The sequence below is a fragment of the Dasypus novemcinctus genome, chromosome 20 (assembly GCF_030445035.2).
Source record: "Dasypus novemcinctus isolate mDasNov1 chromosome 20, mDasNov1.1.hap2, whole genome shotgun sequence".
Classification (NCBI taxonomy): domain Eukaryota; kingdom Metazoa; phylum Chordata; class Mammalia; order Cingulata; family Dasypodidae; genus Dasypus; species Dasypus novemcinctus.
In genome coordinates this window covers 3774559-3799431 of record NC_080692.1, presented here as the reverse complement: position 1 = coordinate 3799431, position 24873 = coordinate 3774559, and the positions used below count along the sequence as shown (strand labels likewise).

The 24873-nt window shown below is 43.1% G+C and overlaps 1 protein-coding gene and 1 long non-coding RNA gene across 2 annotated transcripts in view; one reads left to right on the top strand and one right to left on the bottom strand.

Annotated features, from left to right (window-relative positions):
• LOC139437106 (uncharacterized) overlaps positions 1-24873 on the bottom strand; it is a 107371-nt gene that overhangs the window by 4334 nt on the left and 78164 nt on the right. Inside the window, exons 3-4 of the long non-coding RNA XR_011646695.1 lie at positions 4062-4262; positions 3076-3283 (exon numbers count right to left, since the gene is read on the bottom strand). This is a non-coding gene — a long non-coding RNA (uncharacterized lncRNA). The remainder of the gene's footprint in view (positions 1-3075; positions 3284-4061; positions 4263-24873) is intronic.
• Positions 4499-10592, top strand: LOC101426186 (NUT family member 2G-like). Its single transcript, XM_071210039.1, is given in 7 exon segments — positions 4499-5166; positions 6734-6862; positions 8122-8261; positions 8744-9036; positions 9368-9422; positions 9425-9483; positions 9819-10592. Coding segments are annotated over 7 exon segments (2118 nt in total).

Genomic DNA, 24873 nt, shown 5'->3' with positions numbered 1-24873 from the left:
GCCCCCACAGCCACGTGCACAAGCGCCAAGCTGCCAGGTCCTGCAGGGACCAGGTCCTGGGAGGGGCATGGAGGAGAGGCAGGAGGTGGAGCCTCATAAGGCTCTGTCAGGCATATTCAGGCCATGCCTCCTCTCCAGGAACCCGAGCAGCCTTCCCTGGCTCTGGGAGAAAGCATGTGGGAAAGGACCACTCATGATTTTAGACTGACAGATGTGGAGGACAGTCCGTGCACTGAGATAGGGTCCTCCGTGAAGTATTTTAGAAGAGGTCTAGCCTAGGGCAGTGTCCTCAGATTGGAAGGATTGCTTATGCACGCCTTGGCTGCATTTGTTTTCTTCTGGTTCATGGCCTTTCAAAGAATATGTCTTTTCCCTATGCAGAGGCAGGGTTCCTTATAGAACAATCCTGGCAAAGTATTTGGGATCTGGAAACTCCTTCAAAGCTATGCTTCCTCTGAACTCCATTGTTGGTTGTATCCTAGGACTTTTCCTGTATTAGAATATTTTTAAGTGAGTTTATTTAATATCTACAGTAAATGTGGACTCAGTAAGATTTTGTTTGAAGGTTATGTTTTTGATAGCTTTCACCAGGACACTTGATAATCTGAGTCCAGAAACTAGTTCATGGCTTTCTTGAGTCCTTAAACTTGAGGCAAAATTCTTAGCAGGCTTTTTAGCAATGAAGCAGAATAAAAATCCAGTAATACTTCCTGTGACTGTTTTCTGATTCCATAGAAATGTAAAAATCATGTTTGGGTGGAGCATAGGTAGAAATTCAGTTGTCTTTACTGTAGGTTCAGTGCTTTCTTTTTCTTTATGGGGTAATCATTAAAAACCTAATGAGTTACACTTCTTATGTAGCATTGCCAGATGAAATAGAGGACACCTAACTTGAACTTAAATCTCATAAAAACAATGTATATTAGCATGTATGTCATATACAATTTGAGACATACTTATGTTAGAATATAATTCATTGTTTACTGAATTTCAAAACTTACTGGGGTTTATTTTTTATTTGCTAAAACTGGGAACATTATTCTTAGGGATATTTTAGAGGTTTTATTAATTGAAGAACTTCTCCTTGTAGTGTATGCCAAGGAAAGAAGAGTTGAAAACAAGCTACCAGCCAAAAGACAGTAATTGCAGTAAAACTGACACTAGGTAACATAGATATACTCTTGTATATACCGTTTATAATCAGAAATAAACACAAAATGTTTATAACGAATTTACAACGTGTTTGCTTTGAGTTGCATGATATTTTCCTGGAAAGATGCAACAGGAGCAAAAACATTAGTGTCCTCTGGTGATGTGGACTGGGACGCCAGGGGAAGTGGGTGGTTGGAAGGCTTCTCACTACATTTTCCATTCTGCAAAATTTGACTTTCACACCATGAAATGTTTACCTGTTAAAAACAACCAAAATCATGGAAATGTAAATTTTTAATACTTAAACAATTAATGAGAAAAAAGCATCGATTTTTCCTGTAAGCCTACAAGCCTGGAGTTCTTTGATGTGGAGGGGCTTTCCAGCACAAGCCAATATTTTTTTTTATAAATAATTTAAGTATAGACCTAGGAAGAAGTCTTTCTGCTATGAATTAGGAAGAATCAATACATTGCTCTAACAAAGTCCATCATAATTGTGCTGTTCCATTATACTTTGAAGGGACCACCTGCAATTTCCCCTGTCAGAGTCCTGTATAAAGTTCTACCCTCCCCCACTTCAAGCCCACCTGCCCTCGGCCCCTCCCCCTGTAGAATGTCTGAGTGCTCTGTTCTAGTCCTGTTGAGATTCAAACTTCTCCACCCTTTCCGTGGATTCCTGAGAATCTGTTGGCAGCGGTTCATGCTCAGGGCGTAGAATTGAATCTCTGCTTGGGTTTGTCAGATAGTGGTGGTCAGTGTCCAAGTGTACCGAGTGGAATCTGAGCCTCCTCTTGACATAGAGGTACAACAGACACAACCAATCCAAGGTCCACAGAGAAAAGGTGGCATTGGTGTGGGAAAAGTGGCCATGGTGGCTGATGGGTATGGGGAATGAGAGGAAGAGATGAGATGTGGAGGTGTTTTTGGGACTTGGAGTTGCCCTGGATGGTGCTTCAGGGACAATCACCAGACATTGTAAATCCTCCCACGTCCCATGGAACGTGGGAGAGTATGGGCTATGATGTAGACCATTGACCATGAGGTGCAGAGATGCCCAAAGATGTACTTACTGAATGCAATGGCTGTGTCATGATGATGGGAGTGAGTGTTGCTGGGGGGGGAAGTGGTGGGGTGGGGGTGGTGGGGTTGAATGGGACCTCATACTTTTTGAATGTAATATTTTTACAAAATGAATAAAATTTAAAAATAAAAAGGTAAGCACTTAGGATAAGGTGGTGTGTTATCAGGGTCCCTGATATCCTTCAAATCCATAGAAATTCAAATTTGACCCATCTTCTTGGAACAAGATTTCAGATGAATCTAGAGGAAGGAGAAATCACTGGACTCCACCAAGAACCTCTCACCTGGAAGTTGGTGGGGTAGGTTGGAAAGCCAAGACTTAGAGTTGAGGAAGGGATCTCCTTAGAGGTAGATCTAGGTATGTGAGAGGGCTACAATAGGTATGAGAAAGTTTGGATGCAGGAAGAGTTTCTCTCTAGAAAAAAGCCACATAACAAGTGCATTAAATGGCAGTGGGTTTACGTGGTGTGGTAGTGTAGAGAGGTTGTCTCCGCCCTTTGTCATTACTTCAGGCACCTGGGAATTTATGATTTTACTGGAAGAATATGACCTGGAGTAAATGAGATCCTATGGGGACAGTTAGAGGCAATGGTCTAACGCAAAAAAACTTTTTGGGAGAGTTCATCGTGGCGAAGTCAGCAGTGAAATATCGTGGCCAAGTCAGCGGTGAAATATCCTGTCTGTGAGGCAGCCTGGAAGTTACTCTAACTGTCCCAGCCCAGAGCCTCTAAGCTCCTACCAGCCCAGAGGCCTTTTGCTTTCACTCCTGGCAAATGTTTTCTTCGATTCAATGTTTCCAGGGCACTTGTGGTAACTTCAGCTAGTTTTAGAGATTGGGTTTACCTGGATTTTATGACGTTTCCTTAAACTGTGTAAACTCAGATGTTCAACCAATTCATCTTCTCTAATTCCTCACGGTGAACCCGCAGCTCTTCATTTTAAAGTTGAGGTGAAGATGTTGCTCATAGTCCATGAATACCTCATGGTCATGGAATAGATAGTGGCTGCTATTGTGTTTTCAGTAAAACACGCAATGAAGGGTGGTTTCCTTCTGAAGAGGGAAAGGAGAAGGGATACAATTAGGTCTATTTTACTCTATCACTAATAGTACTAGAAGTAATAGTAGTATTGGTAACAGTCTGAAGAGACGAAGCAGAACATAATCTTAAGAATTTGCCACCTTCATAACGCCCTTGTGCTGCCTAGAACTTACCCAAAAGAACATCCCTTATCTGCTCGTGAGCATGCTGAGGGGTATTTTTTCCAAAGAATTCCTTGACACCAGCTCTTTGGTCAAGAGGCTGACCGAATGCCTTCACCAAATATTGAGTCTGGCTGAATTTCTGGTAGCGACTTCCTCAGAGAGGGGCTGTCCTGATAGCACATGCTTCTTTCTCCTTAGCACTCAGAGGTCTGGGAGCCTCACTGAATGGGAGCAAGTTCTCTTATGGGAAAGCCCTGACCTGGAGTTCTAGAACCTAAAATCACCAGAGGGACAGGTGCTATTCTGAATTTCCTTCACCTGTGTGCCTGCTCACTTTTTGAAATTCATAGCTCTGATTCTCGTGACGTATGCATGGCCATTCCAACAGAACGGCATGCCTGTTCCAGCACCACAAAGGAGAAACACGTCTCTCTGTGAGAAGGTGATGCATTGCAAATGCACAAGCAAGGACCTGGGAGAATCTTCCCAAAACCAGTTCAAAGTGAGAATGGGAACTTGAATTTGTATAGGGAAAAAACCAGGGGGGAGGGGAAAAGAAAAGCAAGTCAAAAACAAGAAGCAAGTGATGACTTTAGACCTTCCAGGGGTCTTGTGAGGAGGGTACCTGCAATTTCCCAGTCCTGTGTCATCTCAAGCACGTTAAACTCATAACCGTTGTTCCAGTTTCGGTGATTTATCAGTGACAGTTTAGATTCAGATATTGGTGCTTCTGATGCTATTCTCTGGTTTTGCCTTCAGTTGATATTTTATTCTTCTTATTCCTGTAAGCAGAACTGGGAAGGTCTGGTTGATGTCCTTTAGGGAGCTAAGAACAAAGAGTAACTATTAAGATTGGATTAAGAGAAAACTTCTTAGTTATGTCTGGGTAGTTTCAGAGCTGCGTAGGTGAAGAAAGTTTTAATAAGCACATTTTCCAGCTCTCAATTTCCTAAGGAGTGAAGGACAGCTCCTGAGAGCCTCAAGAGTGTTGCCTCTGTGGCCTCTAAATCCACCCATTTCCTTGTCTCTACAGCATCTCCAGTGCTGGGACCAGACAAGACCATGAACTCCGGAGTCTCCCTGTATCCTGGCACTGCCCTGCCAATCCCTTCACCCATTCCTGGCCCACCACCCCCACCTCCCTGGGGGCAGCACCTACCCCCATCTTTCCTCCCTGGCAGCTCTCTGCAGCTGCCTGCTTTCCCCAGGCCACAGTTGGTGACAGGAAAGGGGGGCCTTGCCCCCAGTGGGACTGGAGCTGAGAAGATCATTATTCAAATCAGAAAACTAGGGGGACCAGCAGAGCCGCCTCCTACTCAGCCCTTTGTCCTCCCTCAGATGCCCCACATTTCAAGTGACCCAAGGATCCTCTGTGGGGGTGCTCGGCATGCCCCTCCTGGGATCTTGAGGGCCTCTGCTCTGGAGCCCTTGATCCCAGCCTCAGCTGTGGGGTGCACCCAGTCTGCTGAGGGAGGCTGGACCCCAGGCCTTCCTCCTCAAGCTCCACCACCAGCTGCCCAGTTGGCCCCCAGCATTCCTCCAGGGAATGCTTTCTTCAGGCCACAGGGGGCCTCCATGGAGAGAGGTCCTCCCTCCACCCAGTCCAAGGATGACTCCTGGAACCCCAAGAGAGTTTACCAGAACTTCTGATGTTGGCAGTGCTTCAAGCCCATGGCCCGCAGGCACATTCGCCTAAGTCCTGATGCTGAAGCTCTTTCCTGCTTTCTCATGTGAGTGGCTTCCTCTTGGAGACACATTTGACCGTTTTGCACCATTTGGATACAGAGGACGAGGGCTGGATAACCATGATGAGAGAAGATCTATCTCTGGTTTATGACTGATTTTCAGAAGTCTTATCTCAACTGATACCTCCCTCTATTGGGGTCCAGCCATTCTCTACTTTGGTATCATTATCCTAGTAACCATTGACATAAAAACTAACAGAGAGGTGTCCTGTGATCGAGTGAGGAGCCATGATTTGAATCGAGGTGTGACTACAAACACCACACTCTTCCCCTTGCATTCTACCTTCCAGCACAAGATTTGAGCATGTGTTGTCCACAGAAAGCAAAATCCACCGAGATCAGGCAAATAACTCTAGTTTTGCCCCCATACACATTGTTCTGGAGATTCCCAGTTAGAAATGGGAGGTGGTAAAAACTGTAGAGTTGTGAAGTACTTGGCTCCAACTTGATTTGTAATCCTGGAGAGGTTACCTCACTTGGTGACCTTACATGTATGGGTTTATTCCTTTTATTTCAGAGTATTGCTGAGAAGGTTACATGAGCTAATAGATAAAGTACTTCTTAGACACCATTTCTCATGCTTTCCTACATTACGTGATAACCAGTCTTTTTCCTTATTAGTACAATTCTTAGTGCTTTTAATTGTTATATTATCATTTTAAGATTTTGAAAGGACAAGAAGAGCAAAAGAGCTCACAAAAGGCAAAATTATCCTAACTAAAGAGTGTGAAAGAATGATTAGCAATGTGACCCAAGACCATTGCTGTTGTGACTATGAGACAGAAACCATGATAATATTTTCCTCTTTCCACACCCTGAACTGCCAGCTGTCTCTGCTCTGCACTGCCCCCAGTAGTTATGTGGCAATAGCAATAGAGCCCATATCAAATAACAAGACACTTATTTTTTATTTACACAACGCTTTTCAATTTTTGAACTCCCGAAAATATCTTCTGCCCCAGGGAAAAATTCAAGGATGTCCCCCAAATTTCCAGCTTAAGAGTCTTCATGATTCTCCCACATTCTTGAACACTCTTGGAGCAAACTCTCAAATGCAGTCAGCAGCATGATCTTGAGGCAGCCCATGGCTGTCCATGGACATGGGCTTTAACAACCCTTGGCTTTGCATATTAACTCCTCTTCGTATTCTGATGCTCTGTTTTCCAAAGCACTGATCACCTAATAGTCACCTGGGAAGTTGTTTACTTAGCTTTGGGCCCCTGGGAATAGGCCCGGAATCTCCTTTTAAAGTGTTCTCCCAGTTCATTCACTACACAGTGCCATTGAAGCTACAAAGGGAAGTCAGAGATTCCAAAACAATCATTTCATTGAGCTGGACATTCAGAAATGAATCCTTGTATTGATATTCAATATTCAGTCAGGGATCGTACAAGGCAGATGCACTTAAAGTCACAGGGTACACATAGGAAGGAGATCATGAAGGGGCAGATGGTGGATAGATGTGATGGGGTTCAGGTGATGTTGGCTGGGTAGTATCAGGAAGGGGTAGGAGAAGGTGCATGTAGCATATTACTCACACGGGGAATTTTAGCCCAGTGCTTCGGTCACTGGCCCATCGGAAGCCTACCATGAGCCTGGACGAGGGACTGCAGAGGGCTGTGCAGGAGTGGCGGCACACAAGCAACTTTGATCGGATGATCTACTACGAGATGGCAGCAAAGTGAGTCCAAGGATCCTTGTTAATTTGCGAGGCTTCGTGGCTGGGTGTGATTGGGGAGGATGAAGCCAGGCAGGGGTCTTGCTTTGTTGTTGGTCAATAGAAGGGATACTTAGAGAGGGGGTGTCAACTAGGTCACTATTCCCTGGATACTGAGAGACAAACTCCTCTGTGCAGTCACTCTCACCTTTAGTACTGGACAGTTTTTCACCTTTCTCTCATAGGATGCTCAACCCTTCTCTGATATTGGGTCTGCAGATGACATGAAATTGAAGGTCTTAGGATGGGGTTGAGGGTAACTCCTACAGATCCTCTAGGATTGTCGGTTGTAGCCTCTAGGTTGTAGGTACTTTGCAGGGGTGACATGCTTGACAAGGCATGTTTCTGCCTGTCTGGGTGTCTGGGCAGCTGGAGCCTATTGGCATAGGACTTTGGGCCCACCTCTCCTCATGAGATAACGTCCAAGTGGCACTCTGTCATTCCAGATGAGTTAGAGGTGGAGGAGGTTGGTTAGGGGAAGCCAGGATCTCAGATATCCTGTGAACAATTTGTTCAACTGCATGTTAAACTCTTGGCTAAAACACAACGCAATGACAAAAAGTAAAATAAAAAGTACAGCATTGGAAATTGAATCCCCTCCATAATGTTTCCTTCTACTTTCTCTCCAAGCATTTCTGCACCCCATGTCTTCATTCAGTTTACTGCTCCAAGGCTCTAGGATTCTTAGATCTGGGCACTGATCCCTCCTTTATTTATAATATTAACATCCCAGATCCCACCATGCGATTACTGTCAGCTCGTCTGTCTAGTTTTTGCTATGACATCCTTGACTTGGGGATGATGGCCACCTTTGAGATCCTGTCATGTATCACACTGACTAATTTAATTCAACAACCTATATCAAGATTGTTGAAGCCCACTAGATCCTAGTTAAAACAGTGTATAGTCAAGCAATTACAACCTGTAGACTCAACTTTGAAAATCTGCCCAGTACCAAATTGATTCATTTCTTTCACATTCCCCTTAAGTGATGATGAGTTTTGCTGTAGGTGAATGGGTGATGTGGGGACCTCACGAAGTACCCCCAAACTGTGGTTGTACTGCCAGGAGCAAAAGCCCTCTTGGAAAAGCACTTATCCAAGACCTTGATAGCCCTCCCAAGACACTTAGTTTCCCCTATTGTTGGTGCTGATCTCTTTTTGTAGGCATCCAGTGGGCCAGGCCATCTTGTCAACACTGCTTGTGCCTTCGTCCCATGCTAGGTTCCAGGAGTTTGAAATTGAAGAAGAGAGGCAGATTCGGATGTTGGAGGAGAAGAATGGTTTCCAGTGCCCTTCACCTCCAGCCCCTCCAAATCTTCATCCACAGGTGCCCCCAGGCACCGTGGAAGGCCAGAAGCCAGGTATGGCTCGTCACATTCCAACAGAAGACTAGGTGCAAAGGGGACTGAGAGAAGGCAATAGGACTCATGAGCTACATTCCTTTCAAGATTTGCCTTCTGTATTTCCAAAGGAGAAACACATCGAGAACCTAGTTTCTCAGTTACCCTTTGTCACGGGCTAGGTCAATTTTGTCAGCTGTCATAACTGCACTCTCATCTTGACTGTCAAAAGGGACACGTTCATATATTCCTGATGATTAGGGGATGGAGGAAGGGATAGCTTTCAATATCACAAGTTCCTCTTTTTCTTGAACAGAAACTTTCTCTAAGAGCATTCGTCTTTTAAATTTTATCCTATAAATGTTCGTGTAGTTTCAGATTAGCCTGAACCAAGTGGAAGCATTTTCTATCCCTAAAATATTACTCTAACCAATATATGGTTGGAAAATAAAAGCTGGACACTCATTGCACTCTTACTTCTTGACCTCTGTCCCTACCTTTAGTGTCCAATCCAAAAAAGTCAGGGTCCAACGCCAAGGTTTCCAGGCAGAGGCAATGCAGACAGCAGCGGGCTCTGAAGACAAAGGCCCCCAAGGAGATCCCACCTGAAGCCGTAAAAGAGTACATTGACCTCATGGATGGGCTGGTGGGGCCTTTGCACTCAGCCTCTGAGGGGGAAGATGGAAAACCGGAAGAGGAAGAACATGGACAGCAGGAATGTGATGGAATCTATGCAGACCCGGATCTCCTCAACTACATCCACCAGCTGTGTGCAGAGGAAGACTTCATCACCAAGGTGGGTGGATTTTAGGAGAGGTGTCTAGCAGAGTCCTTAGTTTTAGCACTGTCAGCATGTTCAGGTCTGTGCTTCTTTCCCAGTCTGTTGAAACTTGGGGCTATTCCTTATCTCCTGAGCAGTGTGGAGTGGGTACATGTATGTGTATTTGAGTCTTTGTGTGTGTGTGAGCACGTGGGAGTGTCTATATGTGTAGCTGGTGGAGGTCATCATCCAAAACATCCACAGATTGCAGACTGAGGTGCAGTGTCAGTGCTTTCCCTCCTGCTTCCAAAACCGACAGGTGGCTCTTTCCCAAGTGTGCACAATCCCCTTTTATTACTGTTCCCAGGTGGAGGCTGTCATTCACCCTCGATTCCTAGCAGAATTGCTTTCCCCGGAGCACATGTAGACTTCTTGTCCCTAACAGAGGAGCTGCAGCAAGAGGAAGGACTCACGCCCATCCAGGTAAACCAAGGGTGGGAGGGCCTCACAACATGTAATCCACATGACTTTTTCTAACCTGCTTTGTCTCGGGTGGCATGGCTCCTGGAGAAAAATAGTGGAAGGTGTGGGGGCAAATGCAGAACCAGTAGGGAGGAAATTATGGAGAGGGACGGGGCAGGTGTGGTTAGAACGGCAAGTTTGGGAATCATGCATAGGAAGATGGGAAGAATAAGCTATAATATATGTATACAAAACCTACCCTCCTTCTGGCCAAGTGCAGTCATCTTCACCACACATTCAGCCCCCTCATGTGAGAAACATCTGCAGTCATTAATTGTCTATTTCCTTGACAACAGCTGGTTGAGAAGCGTCTGCTGTCCTTGAAAGATGGAGAGGGTATGGAAGCACCTCCGAGTTATGATACACCTGAACTGGACACAGTTCCTTCCACATGCAAGTCTAGCAATGGTGCAGAGACTAAAGCTGACCATGGCCAACTTCTAGGGATTCAAGTCAGTACTGGTACCCTACATTGGGATGGCAGAGCAGACAACAGCCTGGACCTCCCTAAAGACAGTGCTGTCTCTCCAAGGAGTCAAGACGACCCACAAATCATAAAGAAACAAATGTCTTATCATCACCAACACCAAAGACACTCTTCCCTTAGATTTGGAAGCAGAGATGAGGTGCCTCTGCAAGAAACCTTTCCTATAAGAACCAAATCCAAGCCCGCAGATGGGTCCAATGAAGAGGAGGATGAGGAGCTTCCCAGCCTTGCATTCCTCTTGAAACCGCCACATCAACTGCTGCCACGGGGACTTGTCAAGAGTCCCCTCGCTCACTCAGCCCATCACACCTCTGGAATCAAGAGAGCACGTGGAGAATATCTGTCTGTATCATCCCTGAAAAGAGGTCACAATCAAACTCCTCATCCTGATGCCAAGTCTCCAAACACAGCTTTAGTTGAAGGACCATCTTCTGCTGGAAGAAAATCCCACCTCATAGCTGACTTTGGGGCTCCTGGGAGGCAAATGTTGGTGCTGGGTGCAAGTCAATCCTCTCAGTCTCAAAAAAGAAGGTGTGACCAACTTTTGGATCCTAGAAAGAAGAAGCCCCGATGTGGAGTGTAGGGAGCCGTGGGACCAAACTCTCCACATAGAAGACCTGCCAATGTGGACCCCCACAGTAGATTTCCTCTTGCTTTAACCAAATGACTCTACATGCAGCTTCCTGGTCCTACTGTTACTCTTTGGAAGTTCTAGAGACTGTGGGGAGGACAGTGAGGACCTTCAAAGACTTTCCAATATGAATATGATACCCTTGGTAGGGGAGGAGGAGTGGTAGTTTGGGGAGTTTTATTGAAAATGTATATAAAGTTCGTTTTGATTTAAAATGCTCTCCATTCTGCAATATTGTATATGTCCAACATTGTTACTTCAGGGATGGTGGGATGTTGAAGGTGGAGGGATACGGATGGCTGCAGTCTCGGTGGACCCACAGGTGACTGACCTAATTCTGTGCTCCTGCCTCAGTCTATATTCTTTCAGCCTGCTCCTGGGAAAAGAGAAATGTCATGGCTTCCTGTTTAGTGACAAGTCCCCACTGGTCTCTTTCCTTATGCCTTCTCACAAGGCCTGGCTCCATTGTGGGTGGTCATCATTGGATGGCCATCAGGATATTATCTGTATCTCCTAATACTTTCCTCATGGAAAATTGCTCTTCTACAATTTTGGTTGCTGGAATATCAGCTAATTTTCTATACTTGATATGTGAGTCAACACCTTCCCCGAGTGTTCTTGTGCTTTCCTTACCTACAGGATGTGGACATTGGAGCTTCCATGGTCCTCAGCACATGCAGGCCATGTGTTGTGTGGTTGGTTTGAGTAGACACCCACAAGCCTGCTTCCCAGGGGCATGAATCTGTGCATTTTCGCCTCTATAGAGGAGACAGCACATTAAGACTCAGGGTTACTAAATGTGTAATTAGAGTTGGCCTATTTCTTAATGCTAATAAGGACAGAAAAAGGATGTGGGCCAAAAGAAGATTCACAAGTCCATCAAAATATACGTGTATGCAATAGGATATAGGGACAGAGGATATGAAGTCACTTTGTGTATTTCGGTGCAGGAATGAGTCTTGTCCCAGTAGCTGGGGAAGGATTCATTTTGTGGCCAACGGGGCTGACCTCAGGAAACTTTGGGCTCTTCCAAGGATCCCTTCACAAGCACTGCTTCCTCTCCTCCCTAAATAATGACTGAAATTTTTATATGGAACACAGGTAGAAAATTACACTCATGTCTAAAATTGTTTCTTTCCAATGAAAGTCAAACCAACTTCATTGTAAAAAAAAACAAAGAGAAAAATAAATGGTTTGATTTGTTTAGCACACCGTAGGCTGCCCTGCATGTGCAAGGTATAATTAAGCTGGGAGGAAGGTGGAGAAGGGCTGAGGCACTCGATCACCCCCCTACGTGGGCTCTTTTCCAGGCCCATTGTTAGAGCAGTTAGCCTGGGGATGTGGGATTTCATAACTAGGATTTGATTCTGGGGGTTGTGGAGAGTTTAGTTGAGCACTGGGTGGACATCTTCTGGACCTGAATTAAGCGGTAAGTGTCCTATGAGGATACAATCAAGAAAAAAAACCCGAGATCAAGGAGATACAGTGCACACCCTCTTTGTATTGAAAGTTTTCTTTGTCACCCTCCAATCTCTAATTAACCCCTCAAATTGAGGTGTCCATGGTCCAGTCTCTCAACTCATCCTGTCAGCCCTAACAAACACTGAGATTCCCTGACACACACACTTGTTCTTGGCCAGTGCTGCCTTCTCTAAGTTCTAAGTTCTGATTCCTTCCGCATTGACTTTGTGGTTTCAGGCAACCCATGACTCCCAGAGTGTGTCCTCTGCAACAGCTCAGCACACACAGCTGGGGTTGCATTGCAGGGTAGTGTCCCACCACGTAGGCAAAATGGCGATAAGGCTGCCCTTTCACCAAGGTTTCCTGGCACCCATGCTTGCTGCTGGCAAAGAGCTTGCGATACAAAGTCACATATCAGGACTCTCTCCTCTTGTCATCTTCACATATTACCCACAATTCTGTCCACAATTTCTCCTTCACCTCTACTTCTTGTTCCAAAGTGAGCAGCATCCAGGGGCTGTCTACCCTCTACTGTCCTTTCTGTAATGGAATTTTATACTTGGCCATGCTTTCCACAGCTGATGTCCTCTCTTCATTCCAAGCTGGACCTCACCAAAGTGATGTGGGACTCATAGGCTGTATGTCACAGAGGCAGTATGACAAGGGTTGGGCACCAAGCAACAAATGTCTAGAAGATTCCTAAGCACCATGTCATGCAGGCTCCACTTGGGTAGAGCATCCTCATCATGTGTTCCCATACTGCTTCTTCCTGCTGTTTAAATCAGTGACCACATCAGTCATTAATTGATAATATATTGAGAGAACAAAAGAGCCCATGCACCACCATTCACAGCTGTATGACTTTGGGAAAGTCACCAAGTCCTTTCCACTCCAAGTTCTTTATTGGAAAATGGATGTAACATAGTTCAGCTCAGGATGTTTGAAGTAGTAAATGAATCCTGCTTGTAAGAAACTAGTTCAACTCTCCTGTGGTCTCTCTTCTCAGTCAGGGACGGAATTCATCATCACATTTAGTCCAGGGCTTTTTGGCTTTGCTCTCATGTTTTCACATACCTGGGTGTCATCTCCACCTCCCATCCTTGTTTTGGCTGAAGAGTTGACAGCACGTGGGAGATTCTGGTGTTGTCCAAACACTGTTCCGTGCCCAATCCCTAAAATATGTCCGTGAGCCTGCAGAGTGAGAACTGCCTGAAGGGCCATTCTGCCTGAACTGTCTCATTGACCACCATCTGGCAACCATGTGCCAAAGCCCAACAGAAGTGTTGGCACATACTAGGCATTCATTCCACTGAATTGTTACTTCTTCCCCTGGTTTCTATCTCTTCTTTGGGAACATACGGAAGGGCAGAGTTTGTGACTTGAAGTGTTGAATATTCTCCCAAGATGGTCAGGAATGGAGGAAGCCTTTGGAGGAGAAGTCCAATTTGCTGCCCTCATGTCTGCTTGACGTTCACAAATTCACACACACACTCCACTGTCCACAGCCACCTCACTATATACTATCAATGTCCTCCCCAGGGTTTATATTTCATAGCAAACAACTCTTGCAATTGTTTACACCAGAACTGTATGAAAATATACAGGTATAGGACTCAATTTTTTTTTTCACTCAGGATAAATCCCTTAAGGAACATCCAAACTATTGCATACATCAATAGTGTGCTCCTTTTTTTTTTTTTTTAAATATCCAATTACATATGTTGAAAGATTAGGTACTAGCCATGGTTCCATCATGGTTTACATTATGGTTTACATTTTAGGCTATAACCCTTTATAAATTTTTGGTGACATCTAACATGGCCTGTATCCATCACTTCAGGATCATGCAGAACACTTCCCTTGCTCCCCAGTGATCCCCTCTCCCAATTATTCTATTCCTCTCTCCCCCTGCCCTCAGGGCCCACACTGACACCCAAGCTTCACTTCTTGAAGGACAAGATTTGTAGATACTTGCAAGAATGCTGAGGGCTTGACACAATAGTCTGTCCTCCCCCACTGGGAGCCACCTATCCTTTGAGAAACATCCTCCCCTCTGTGGGAGAATATCAGGCCTCCCCAGGATGGGGTCATAACACCTTCCCACTCATTGTATGGGTCTACACTCACTCATATAACACACTATGACATGATGAGCACTTACAAACGCCCTAGAAGCCTGACCCAGGTGCCCCCTGTGCCAGAAGACTCATCAAACACCTTAAACCAGTAACCCTTCCTTATTATATTTTCTAAAGAGGTTTCTCATGATTACAGTTTCAACCACTACCTGACAATCTCTTCTGTTTTCCTGCTCCGCCTAACCGTCCCCCAATTCCTTGGACCATCTGACCCATCCTCACCTCAAGCATGCAAAGCCGAACCCAGTAGTGACCCTATGCCCCTGTTGTATCCCTTCACACACAAATACTTACCACTAATTTATCATAGGTCTCCCCTATGTGGGTGTCAACTCACAACCTTTCACTCATCAACTATTTCCTGTAAGCCCATCTTCCAGTCCCTAACTCTCTGAGACAGTTTGATTTACTTAATTCATAACAGAGAAGAATTCTACTATATTCTTCTACAGAAATATTGTGACTCTAGCAATGGAATTTATAGCATTGATATAATTGATATAGTTGATATAATGTATCAGTGGCCATGGGAGTTGCTGAAGGCAGGGAGAGGGAAATAGTGGTGTGATATTGAGGCATTTTGGGGACTTGGAGTTGTCCTTGATGATTTTGCAGGGACAGATGCAGGAAATTATATATCCTGTCAAAACCCAGTGAATGGACTGGGAGAGAGTGTAAACTACAACATAAACTATAATCCATGCTGTGTAGCTGTGCTCCAAAATGTACTCACCAACTGCAATGAGTGTACCACATTAATGAAAGAAATTGTCAATGTGGGACGAGTGGGGGTGGTGGGGAATGGGGTATATGGGAACCTATTTTTTAATGTAACATTTTGTGTCATCTATGTATCTTCAAAAAACTTTAAAAAAAGAAACAATATTTATTGAGCACATACAGAGTAAATGAAGTAGAGAATGTTTAAACTTAAGATAAATGAGGAAGTTCAAATATTCTGAAGGCTGTCATAGAAAAAATGAGAGTTTGGCTGTTCAGTATTTCTTCAAAAGGCAGAACTTAAACTAAGGAATAAATAGTGGCAAAGAACAGGAGGCAGGATAGTTGTACAAGCATATCACTGATCTAAGAGTTTCTTTTCCAGTATTATGCACCTTGCACTTACTTTTCCCTTCTGCTGAAGGGTGGTGTAACTTAACACTTCTAGACATATTAAATAATTTTCTTGGGAAACGTACTTGGCCCAGTGGATACGGCATCCATCTCCACATGGGAGGTCCTCGGTTTGAACCCAGGGCCTCCTTGGCCCATGTGGAGCTGACCCATGCACAGTGCTGATGCCCACAAGGAGTGCCATGCCACGCAGAGTTGTCCCCCGCATAGGGGAGCCCCACGCGCAAGGAGGGTGTCCCATTAGTAGAGCCGCCAAGTGCAAAAGAAAGTTCAGCCTGCCCAGGAATGGTGCCGCAGACACGGAGAGCTGACGCAGCAAGATGACACAACAACAAATAACAAACACAGATTCCTGTGCCGCTGACAACAACAAAAGGGGAGATCAAGAAGAACACACAGCAAATGGACACAGAAAACAGAGAACAGACACCTGGGGTGGGGGAAGAGGGGAGAGAAAGAAATAAAATAAATCTTAAAATTTTTTTCTTTTGCATCCAAGTCATCCGCTGCCAACAGAGAATGCATTCACAGCATCAGAAAAAATTCTAAAGCTAACAAACTGTGGTCGCTTGAGACTGCATGTACCCCAGAAAATCATGTTCTTAAAGCTGTCCATTCCGGTGGGTGTGAACTTAAAGAGGGTGGACCCTTTTGATTAGGTTACTTCAGTTAAGGTGTGACCCAGGCTGGTTCCTAATCCTCTTAATGGAGTCCTTTATAAATGGGGTGAATACACTAAGAGAAATAAAAAGAAAGACCAAGAAGCTAAGAGAGAAAGCCAAAAGCAAGGAGCTGAAGCAATGAAAACCAGAGAAAAAGGAAAGCCCAGCAGATACCACCATTGCCTGGCTATGTGACAAAGGAAGCAAAGATCATTGGCAGCTGGTCTTTAGGGACATTCTCTCAGCTGATGGCACCTTGATTTGGACATTTTTCTCAGTCTCAAATCTCTAAGCTTGGAAGATAATAAATTTTCATTGTAAGATCCAGTCCATTTCTAGTATGTTGCATTGTGGTAGATTAGCAGACTAAAACACTGTTTCCACAACTATGTTTTAGTATTCCACATCAATAATTCTCAGGAGGTGAGAAGACAGAGAGAGCATATTCTCCAAAGAGGATGAGTCAAATACACAGCAATTGTGCATTTCCTTCTGTGGGAGGATGTCCTCAATTTCTAAATAAATCTCCTATCAATCAACGGTATAGATGGGATTGACATGTGGGTTTTGGGGAAAAAGCAAGGAAAACACAGCTGACCACCAATGCTCTACATTAAACAGGAGAGCTATATTTTAAATCAACAGGAAATACAAACTAACCACATACCACCAATGTGGCTCATCCAAATGAGTAAATAATACAAAGTGAGAATTGTTTCAAAAAATTCAGCATACTTTTTAAGGTATATATATATTATACTTCATGTTATATATGTACTTTGTCATATATTTAGGAAGGAAGGCTGAAGTACATAATTACCCAGTAAATTGAAAATCAAAGTTTATGCTTTTATATTTGTTGGTATTAAGGACGCTGAAGGTGGATCTTGAAGTCAGAACGCCCCATCGGTTTTCAAGGAAAGCCATGGTGTTGGTCATTCTGACGACCTGCTGTGCATTGGGGATTGGTGGGACTGGGGCAGCGCTGGTAGGAGAATAAACCTATTAAAGGAAACATTCAAGGTCCCTGCCGCTGGCTTTTTGAGTATAACTTTTGTGGTGGAGTCAGCTTGCAATGGGTGTTAAAATATCCCTTTCACAGCCTCTTCCCCATGAAGGCTGACAAAAACCACAAAGCCACTGGCAATTACAAAAGGATAGGCAAAGTCATTGGCAATGACACAAGTGTCCTCATTGCATCTCTTCATATCTCCATGATTAGCTGAACCATCTCAGAGCACAGGTAGGTATTGATGGGCATAGGATCCCAGGAAAATACTTTCACCAGATTTTCTGTCCTTTTGACCAAACTACCACAAGTTCAGAATGGGCAGATTTTACAGCAGGTGGCATTCCTTTCCAAAGGGAGTTTGCATTATGCATGTCATTATGGAGCAGATATAAAGCTACAGCTGACCACATAGGGGTGTAGCAATTCCTCCAGGAGCCTTAAATCCCTGGTTCTTGTCCTGATGCACTGCATAGTCTAGGGAGTGAAGTTCACCTCATCCACAGAGCTTGGACTTATGCACACACTAGACATGAGAGGGTGGGAAGTCCTGGGGATATCCTAAAATATTGCTTATCACAGTTTCCCATAGAATTCTTGTCCATATGGGATGGACACTTCCTTCTCAAGGAAGGTATTGGGGACTGAATCATGTGCCCCACAAATGGCAACTTCAGGTCCAAACCCCTGGTCCCATGGGTGTGGACCCATTTATAATTAAAATATTTGAAGATGGTATGAGTAAAGGTATGCCCAAATGGAATACAAAGTGAATGTGGGTGGACCTTATTCCAAAATAGCTGAAGTCCTTACATGCAAAGGAAAATGGACACAGAAGAAGTGGCCATGGTCAACAGCCAGAAGCTGCAAGTCAGTTGAACTCAGAAAACAAAAGGGAAGATGATGTGCTTTGCATTGTCATGTGACAGATAAGCCAATGCCCCACGGTCCCTGGCAGCCAGCCTCAGAAGAAAAAGGTCTTAATGCGAGAGCATCACCTTGCTAACACCTCAATTTTTGACTTCGATCCTGAGATCCATGATCCAGTAAGTTTCCATTGTTGAAGCCATTCCACTGAATGATATTTTTTTAGGAGCTGGGAAACTAAAATTGCAGTATTTTTCAAATATGTGACCACAACTTGGATCTCCTGCCAAAACTATTTCAACCCTATTCAAATATCTTCTCTTCCTTCGGTTATTATACCACTGAAAAGTCTTCCAAATTATACTTACTATAATTATACTTAAAGTATACTTAGTATAATTTTACTTAGACCACACTCTTACATAATTTATTACATTTCACAACAATGCAATGTGTTTGTGATACATGACCTATGGGAGTCCTGCGTCATGTTTTGCATATTTGTTTTTTAAGTCCACACATTTACTATACACTTATTGTTTATGTATGTTCATGTACGAATGATATGCCTCAATAAATTGTTTTAAAAATGGAAAAATAAAGCGAGTTCCATGGTCCCATCCTCTTCTTTGGAAACTCTATAGAGAATCAGGATCAATCAGGGGACACCAGTGACAGAAATATATATACAGGAAAAGATTCCTTTTAAGGAATTGATTCATTTGATTGAAAGAGGGTGCAGAGCCTGGAAATTCCAGTATGAGGGTAGTTGAAATCTTCTGTCTGTATTCCTTATGCTGGAACTAGAGGAGGCAGTGGAAGATGTAGTCTTGTGGAAGTACTCCTTATGATACCAGGAATACCCACTTCTCCCTTCTGAGACCTCTCACTGTTTGCATTGGTCCCAATCATTTTGTTCATTGTAACTTTCTTCGCTTAGAGTCAAAACATTTTTAGGCACTAATCCCATCTATCAAGTAACTTTGCAGAAACAACTAGGGCAGGTTGTGACAAACAACTGAACACATAAATTAGACATGTTGACACATAAAACTAATCGTAACTGTCTATCCATTGCCATTTGGACACCCATGACTTCTCAGATACACTATACTTTATCTCAAAATAAAGACAATAGCAAAACCACATTTCCATCTGACATGATACAACTATCCCGTGTACTACTGAAACATCACTAATGTTTCCTCAAAATAGGATGCAAGCCCTTGGGTGACCAATATTCACTCTTACCCTTGCTATCCTGTAACATAAATACTATGATGCAAAGTTAATACAACTAATCTTACAGGGAGATAGGAGAGGGATGAAAAGAAAGACGTTTGCTTCATACACAAACATATACATATGCAAAAATGCTTCTAACAAAATAAATATTAATAGCAATTATAGTCCTTGTTGCAGCAAATGGTCACAGGATCATAACTGGTAATTACAAACACCTACTTCTATTACACATGCATAATTCATTTCCCCTCAACAAACGAAGTAGCTGGTTATGGTTCTTTCCCTAATGCAGTAACCCATACCTTTTTAATGAATGGTATGGGCTATTAGTAGTCCTGTGCAAATTGATTGTTAGAGTTCTCCTTTGCCTTTAATCACAGGGAATGGAAATTCAAGTAGATACCCTAAGGAATATCCTGTATTCTGGAATTCTCTTCCTTACTTCCATTCTGAAGTAGCAGTCTAATTTCCCCTAGGTAATCGGGATCAATAACCTCAGTTAGTACATTCAATCCTGCCTTTACTTGTTGATTCAGAGGCATGAGGAAACCAAAGTGGTCCACAGCAATTTTGACTTCCACTTCGATGAAATCATTTTTAGGTTTCCTGGAGGAAAACATAAGTTTTGGTGATAAGAAGCAAAACACTTGGTAGTGGATCACTAGTGAGTTATCTCCATTGCCATCCTTTGATTTCTGGACTCACAAATCATGGCTTTGGGAGAAGCAGAACCATATATTAGATTGTAATTGAGTGTACATACAGCTTCCTGGAGGACATTTATCTAGACCTGCAAGGTATGGCCACCCAGCTAACCGCATAATTGAATCTTCCAAAGGTCATTCCACTGATGTGTCAATTCAGCTGCTCCAGTATGAAAATGAAAGATGAGGGAATTCCATTAGCATATGCCCAGTACTGCATTTCATTAACCATGAAGCGGGTTCCATGATCAGGAGCAAAGCTGTGTGGAATATGAAGATGAAGGATAAGATGTTCTGTAAGTACACAGATGGTAGTTTTGTCAGGTTGATGTTTTCAGAGAAGAAAAATTCATATTCAGAATAAATGGAGAACTGTGTGTATTTGAATAGGCATTGGTCTGATTGATACATTCGAAAAAGCAGCCAGAGTCTTAAAAGTGTAATCTGCAAAGGCATGCCTTAGATTCAAAGGAAGAATAGGTGGAAAGTAAAAGGATGAAAAAGGATTATCATGTGACAGAAATCATAAAAGAGGTGGAGTGTCTATTGCTTTCCAATATACTAAGTGCAAAAGTTTAAATATTGTGAAGGCTAGGAAAGGTTATGTTCTTGAACCCATCCATTCCCACGAGTGTGGGGTCATTTGATTGGGCTACATCAGTGCAGTGTGACCCAGGTTGGGTCTCTATCCATTTGTAGGGTTTTATTTAAACTGAGAACTGAAAGAAGAGATACTCAGAAAGAGAGCCACCACTTTGACCATGTCATCTGAGAGAGAAGATTTCAGGAATGGCAGTGATTAGCTGCCATCTTGCCTTGCCACGTGGCAAGACTCCAGGATCTGCTAGCAGATGACATTGGTTGAGAAAACATCTCTGCTGGTGCCTTGATTTGGATATTTCAAGTCCCTTTGTAAAAACTAACCCATTCCTGGTAACTTTGCATTGGCAGATTTAGCAAACTAAGACAGAATACTTTAAGGCAATAAGTGTTATAAAGACAAAGAGAAATATTTCATAATGATTAAAATGTTATTACATCTTAAAGACATGATAATTGTAAAATACGTTCAGGCCTAACAACAGACACTTCAAATGCCTGAAGAAATAACCTGAGAGATTTGAAAGGAGAAAGAGACTGAACATTCATAGTCTAAGGTTTCCATACCCTCTCCCAATAATTGATAGAACTACTAGACATGAAGTCAGCAAGGTATAGAAGATTTGTACAACATTTTCCACCAACTCTACCTAACTGACATGAACAAAACATTCCATCCTTTGACAGCAGAATATGCAGTCTTTTCAAGTACAAAGGAAATGTCCTCCAGAACAGAAATTCTGCTGTTCAAATGGAAAAAACAACAAGGCAAAAACCTAAAGTATGTATAACTTTAAAATTATGTGAAGTATTTTCTCCAATTGCAATGGAATGAAATTAGAATCAACAATTGAAAGGAGTCCGGAAAACCTCCCAATATGTGGAAGTTAATTAATGCCCTTTGGAATAACCCATGGGTCAATGAAGACATCACAGGGAAATTGCTAAATATCTTAATGTGATCTAAAAAATAACACACCATATCACAACCTATGGGATACATCAAAGAGCAAAGCTTACAGACTTTGGGGAAGATGGCATCAGAGTATACAAGCAGGGCTCAACTCTCACACAAGCAATGGAGAAGTGCAAGGAGATATCTGAAGGACTTGTGTTGGGGGTTAACTAACCTGGACAGTACTTCCCAAGGCCCAGGAGGGCAAGGGACAGAGAGCCGAAGAGCCCAAAATGTCAACTGTGAGGTACTAAACACCCCGGGCAGGAAGAAAGGGCTCCCAGCACCCATTCTCAAACCATGAAGCCTGATAAAACCCATGGCTAAGTGCAGCTGACTGAGAGGGGAACAACCATCTCCCTCCCTGAGAAGAGGGAGGGTGTAGCAGAGGACAGAGTGGTTTCTCTTCTGTGAATTTGACCAGCAGAGCCAGACCAGAAGCAAGGCTAACCTGGGGATTGTGGCACTTCCTTGGAAATGTTTGCCAGGGAGTGTCATCTACTAGCCAGTTGGGAAACAGCAATGAGAAAAACTGCTTTCAGGTCAATTTTTTCCCAAAACCCTGGGGAAAAAATCTCTCTAACCCATTAGTAAATCCCTTGCCTGGTTTTGGTTACATATGTTTGGCAATTGAAAAGCCTCAGAATGAGGTGAATCAAAACTCAAGGAGGTATTGTAATCGAACAAGCAATCATTCAATGATGATCTAATACCAATCTTCCTCAAGATGTTCCAAGAAATCAAACAGGAGAGAAAACAAAGAAACACATTCTATGAAGCCAATGTCACTCTAATATCAAAACCAGATAAAGATGCTACAAAAAATAGAATTACAGATCAATACTTATAATGAATATATATGTAGCAACGTTCCAAAAACACTTCCAAACAGAATCCAAAGGCACATTAAAAATTATACACACACAAAAAAAAATTATACACAGGCAGCATACTCAATGGGAGAAAATAATTAAAATTATTGAAAATTCCATATCCAACAAGGGATTGATATCCGTGTCATATAAAGAGATCATACAAAGGGGCGGGGCAAGGTGGTGGCTGAGGGAGCATACCTGAGATTCTCTCCTGCAAAGAAGCGGCTGGGCAGCGTTGGAAATTCTTCAGGATGAGGCTGTTTCATGATTTTGCAGGGCAGGAGGGGTCTGGACATCGATTTGGTGGGAAGGTAACAGAGAAAATTCGTGTATAAGATAAAATTGTGGCTCTATTACATGGAATTGGGAGCTGCATGTGGGACGCTCCCTCCTGGGGTAGGCGGAGCCATGGCACTGGCACTGTGGTGGCAATTTCTGGAGGCTCTGTGGTACTGGGGAATTCATAAGCCCTGAGCGGGCTATTGGGGGACTAACAGGATAGGAGGCCTTTCCAGACTGATTTGGAGAGACAAACAGGAGTTTTATTGTGAAGCGGGGAATTTTTGATTACGCACACAAATAATCGCACTTCAGCCTAGAGCCCCGCCCCAAGCCGACCGCTAATCTGGAGCAGCGTTAAATTGTTCACAATAAAGAGACATCACCAGGAGACTGTTTCAGGGCCTGCAGGGTGGGAGACATCTGGAAGCCGATTAGGGAAATATTTTGCAAAGCATGGGAATTTCGGTTTTGGACTCTGTTATCAGCATTTCTGGCTGGAGCCCTACCCCCGGGCCTGGCTACTGATATGCATCATTAAATTGCTTACAGTGTAGAGGCGCCCCCAGGTGGCTGTTCAGGGGACTTACAGAGTAAGAGGTGTCCTGAAGTTGAATTGGTGATACAGCCACAGAATAGACCCGAGTGAGTGAGTGAATTGTAGGGCTCAGACACAAAGGTTAGAGTTTGCGGATGTGACCTCTCCCATAGGGCTGGCACCCAGCTGCAGGGATCCTTGAAGGCTGTGTTGCACTGTGGTTCTCCCAAGCTCCCTGTTAACCAGATTTATTAACATAAATAATTCCTTGAAAATAATAACACCAAATGTCAATGGATTAAACTCACCTATCAAAAGATTCAGACTGGGACATTGGATAAGGAAATATGACCCATCCATATGCTGTCTACAAGAGACACGTCTTAGACCCAGAGATTCATGGAGGCTGAAAGTAAATGGTTGGAAAACAATCTTACAATCAAACAATAACCTAAAAAAGGCAGGAGTAGCTATATTAATATCAGACAAAAGAGACTTTCAATGCAAAACAATTGTGAGAGACAAGGATACTACATATTGGTGAAAGGGAAAATCTCTCAAGAAGAATGAACAATCATAAATATTTATGCTCCTAACAAGGGCGCCTCTAAATACATGAGGCAAACGCTGGAAAAACTAAGTGAAAGAATAGATACATCTACAATACTAGTGGGGGATTTTAATACACCACTATCAACTCTGGACAGAACATCTCAAAAGAGAATCACTAAAGAAATGAAATATTTAAACAGTATATTAGAGGAGCTGGATCTAATAGACATATACAGATCATTACACCCAAACACAGCAGGATATACATTTTTTGCAAGTGCACATGGATCATTCTCCAAGATAGACCATATGCTAGGCCACAAAGAAAGGCTTAATGAATTCAGAAAATCATACAAAATAATATCTCTGACAACAGTGGAGTGAAGCTGGAAATCTGCGAGGGCCAGAGGCCCAGATTTCACACCAAGATTTGGAAATTAAACAGTACACTCTTAGAAAAACAGTGGGTCAAAGAGGAAATCTCAAAAGAAATCAATGACTACCTTGAAACAAATGATAATGATAACACAACATACCAAAATTTATGGGATGCAGCAAAAGCAGTACTGAGAGGGACATATATAGCCATAAATTCATACATCAAAAAAGAAGAAAGAGCAAAAATTGAAGAACTGCACATTTGGAGGAATTAGAAATAAAACAACAAAGTAATCCCACAGGAAGAAGAAGGAAGGAAATAACAAAGATAAGAACAGAACTAAATGAAATAGAAAATAAGAAAGCACTTGAAAAGATAAACAAGACCAAGAGCTGGTTTTTTTGAGAAGGTCAATAAAATTGACAAACCTTTAGTGAGACTAACAAAGAAAAAAAGAGAGAAGATGCAAATACACAAAATAAGAAAGGAGAAAGGAGATATCACCACTGACCCCACAGAGATAAAGATTATCATAAGAGGATACTTTGAAAAACTATATTCCAACAAAAACAACAGTTCAGAGGAAATGGACAAATTCTTAGAAACACATAAGCAGCGTATATTGATGAAAGAAGAAATTGAAGATCTCAACAAACCAATCACAAGAGATAGAATCAGTCATTTAGAACCTCCCAACAACAGGTCCGCAGTTCAAACTCCGGGCCTCCTTGACCCGTGTGGAGCTGGCCCATGCACACTGCTGATGCGCGCAAGGAGTGCCATGCCATGCAGGGGTGGCCCCCATGTAGGGGAGCCCCACGCGCAAGGAGTGTAC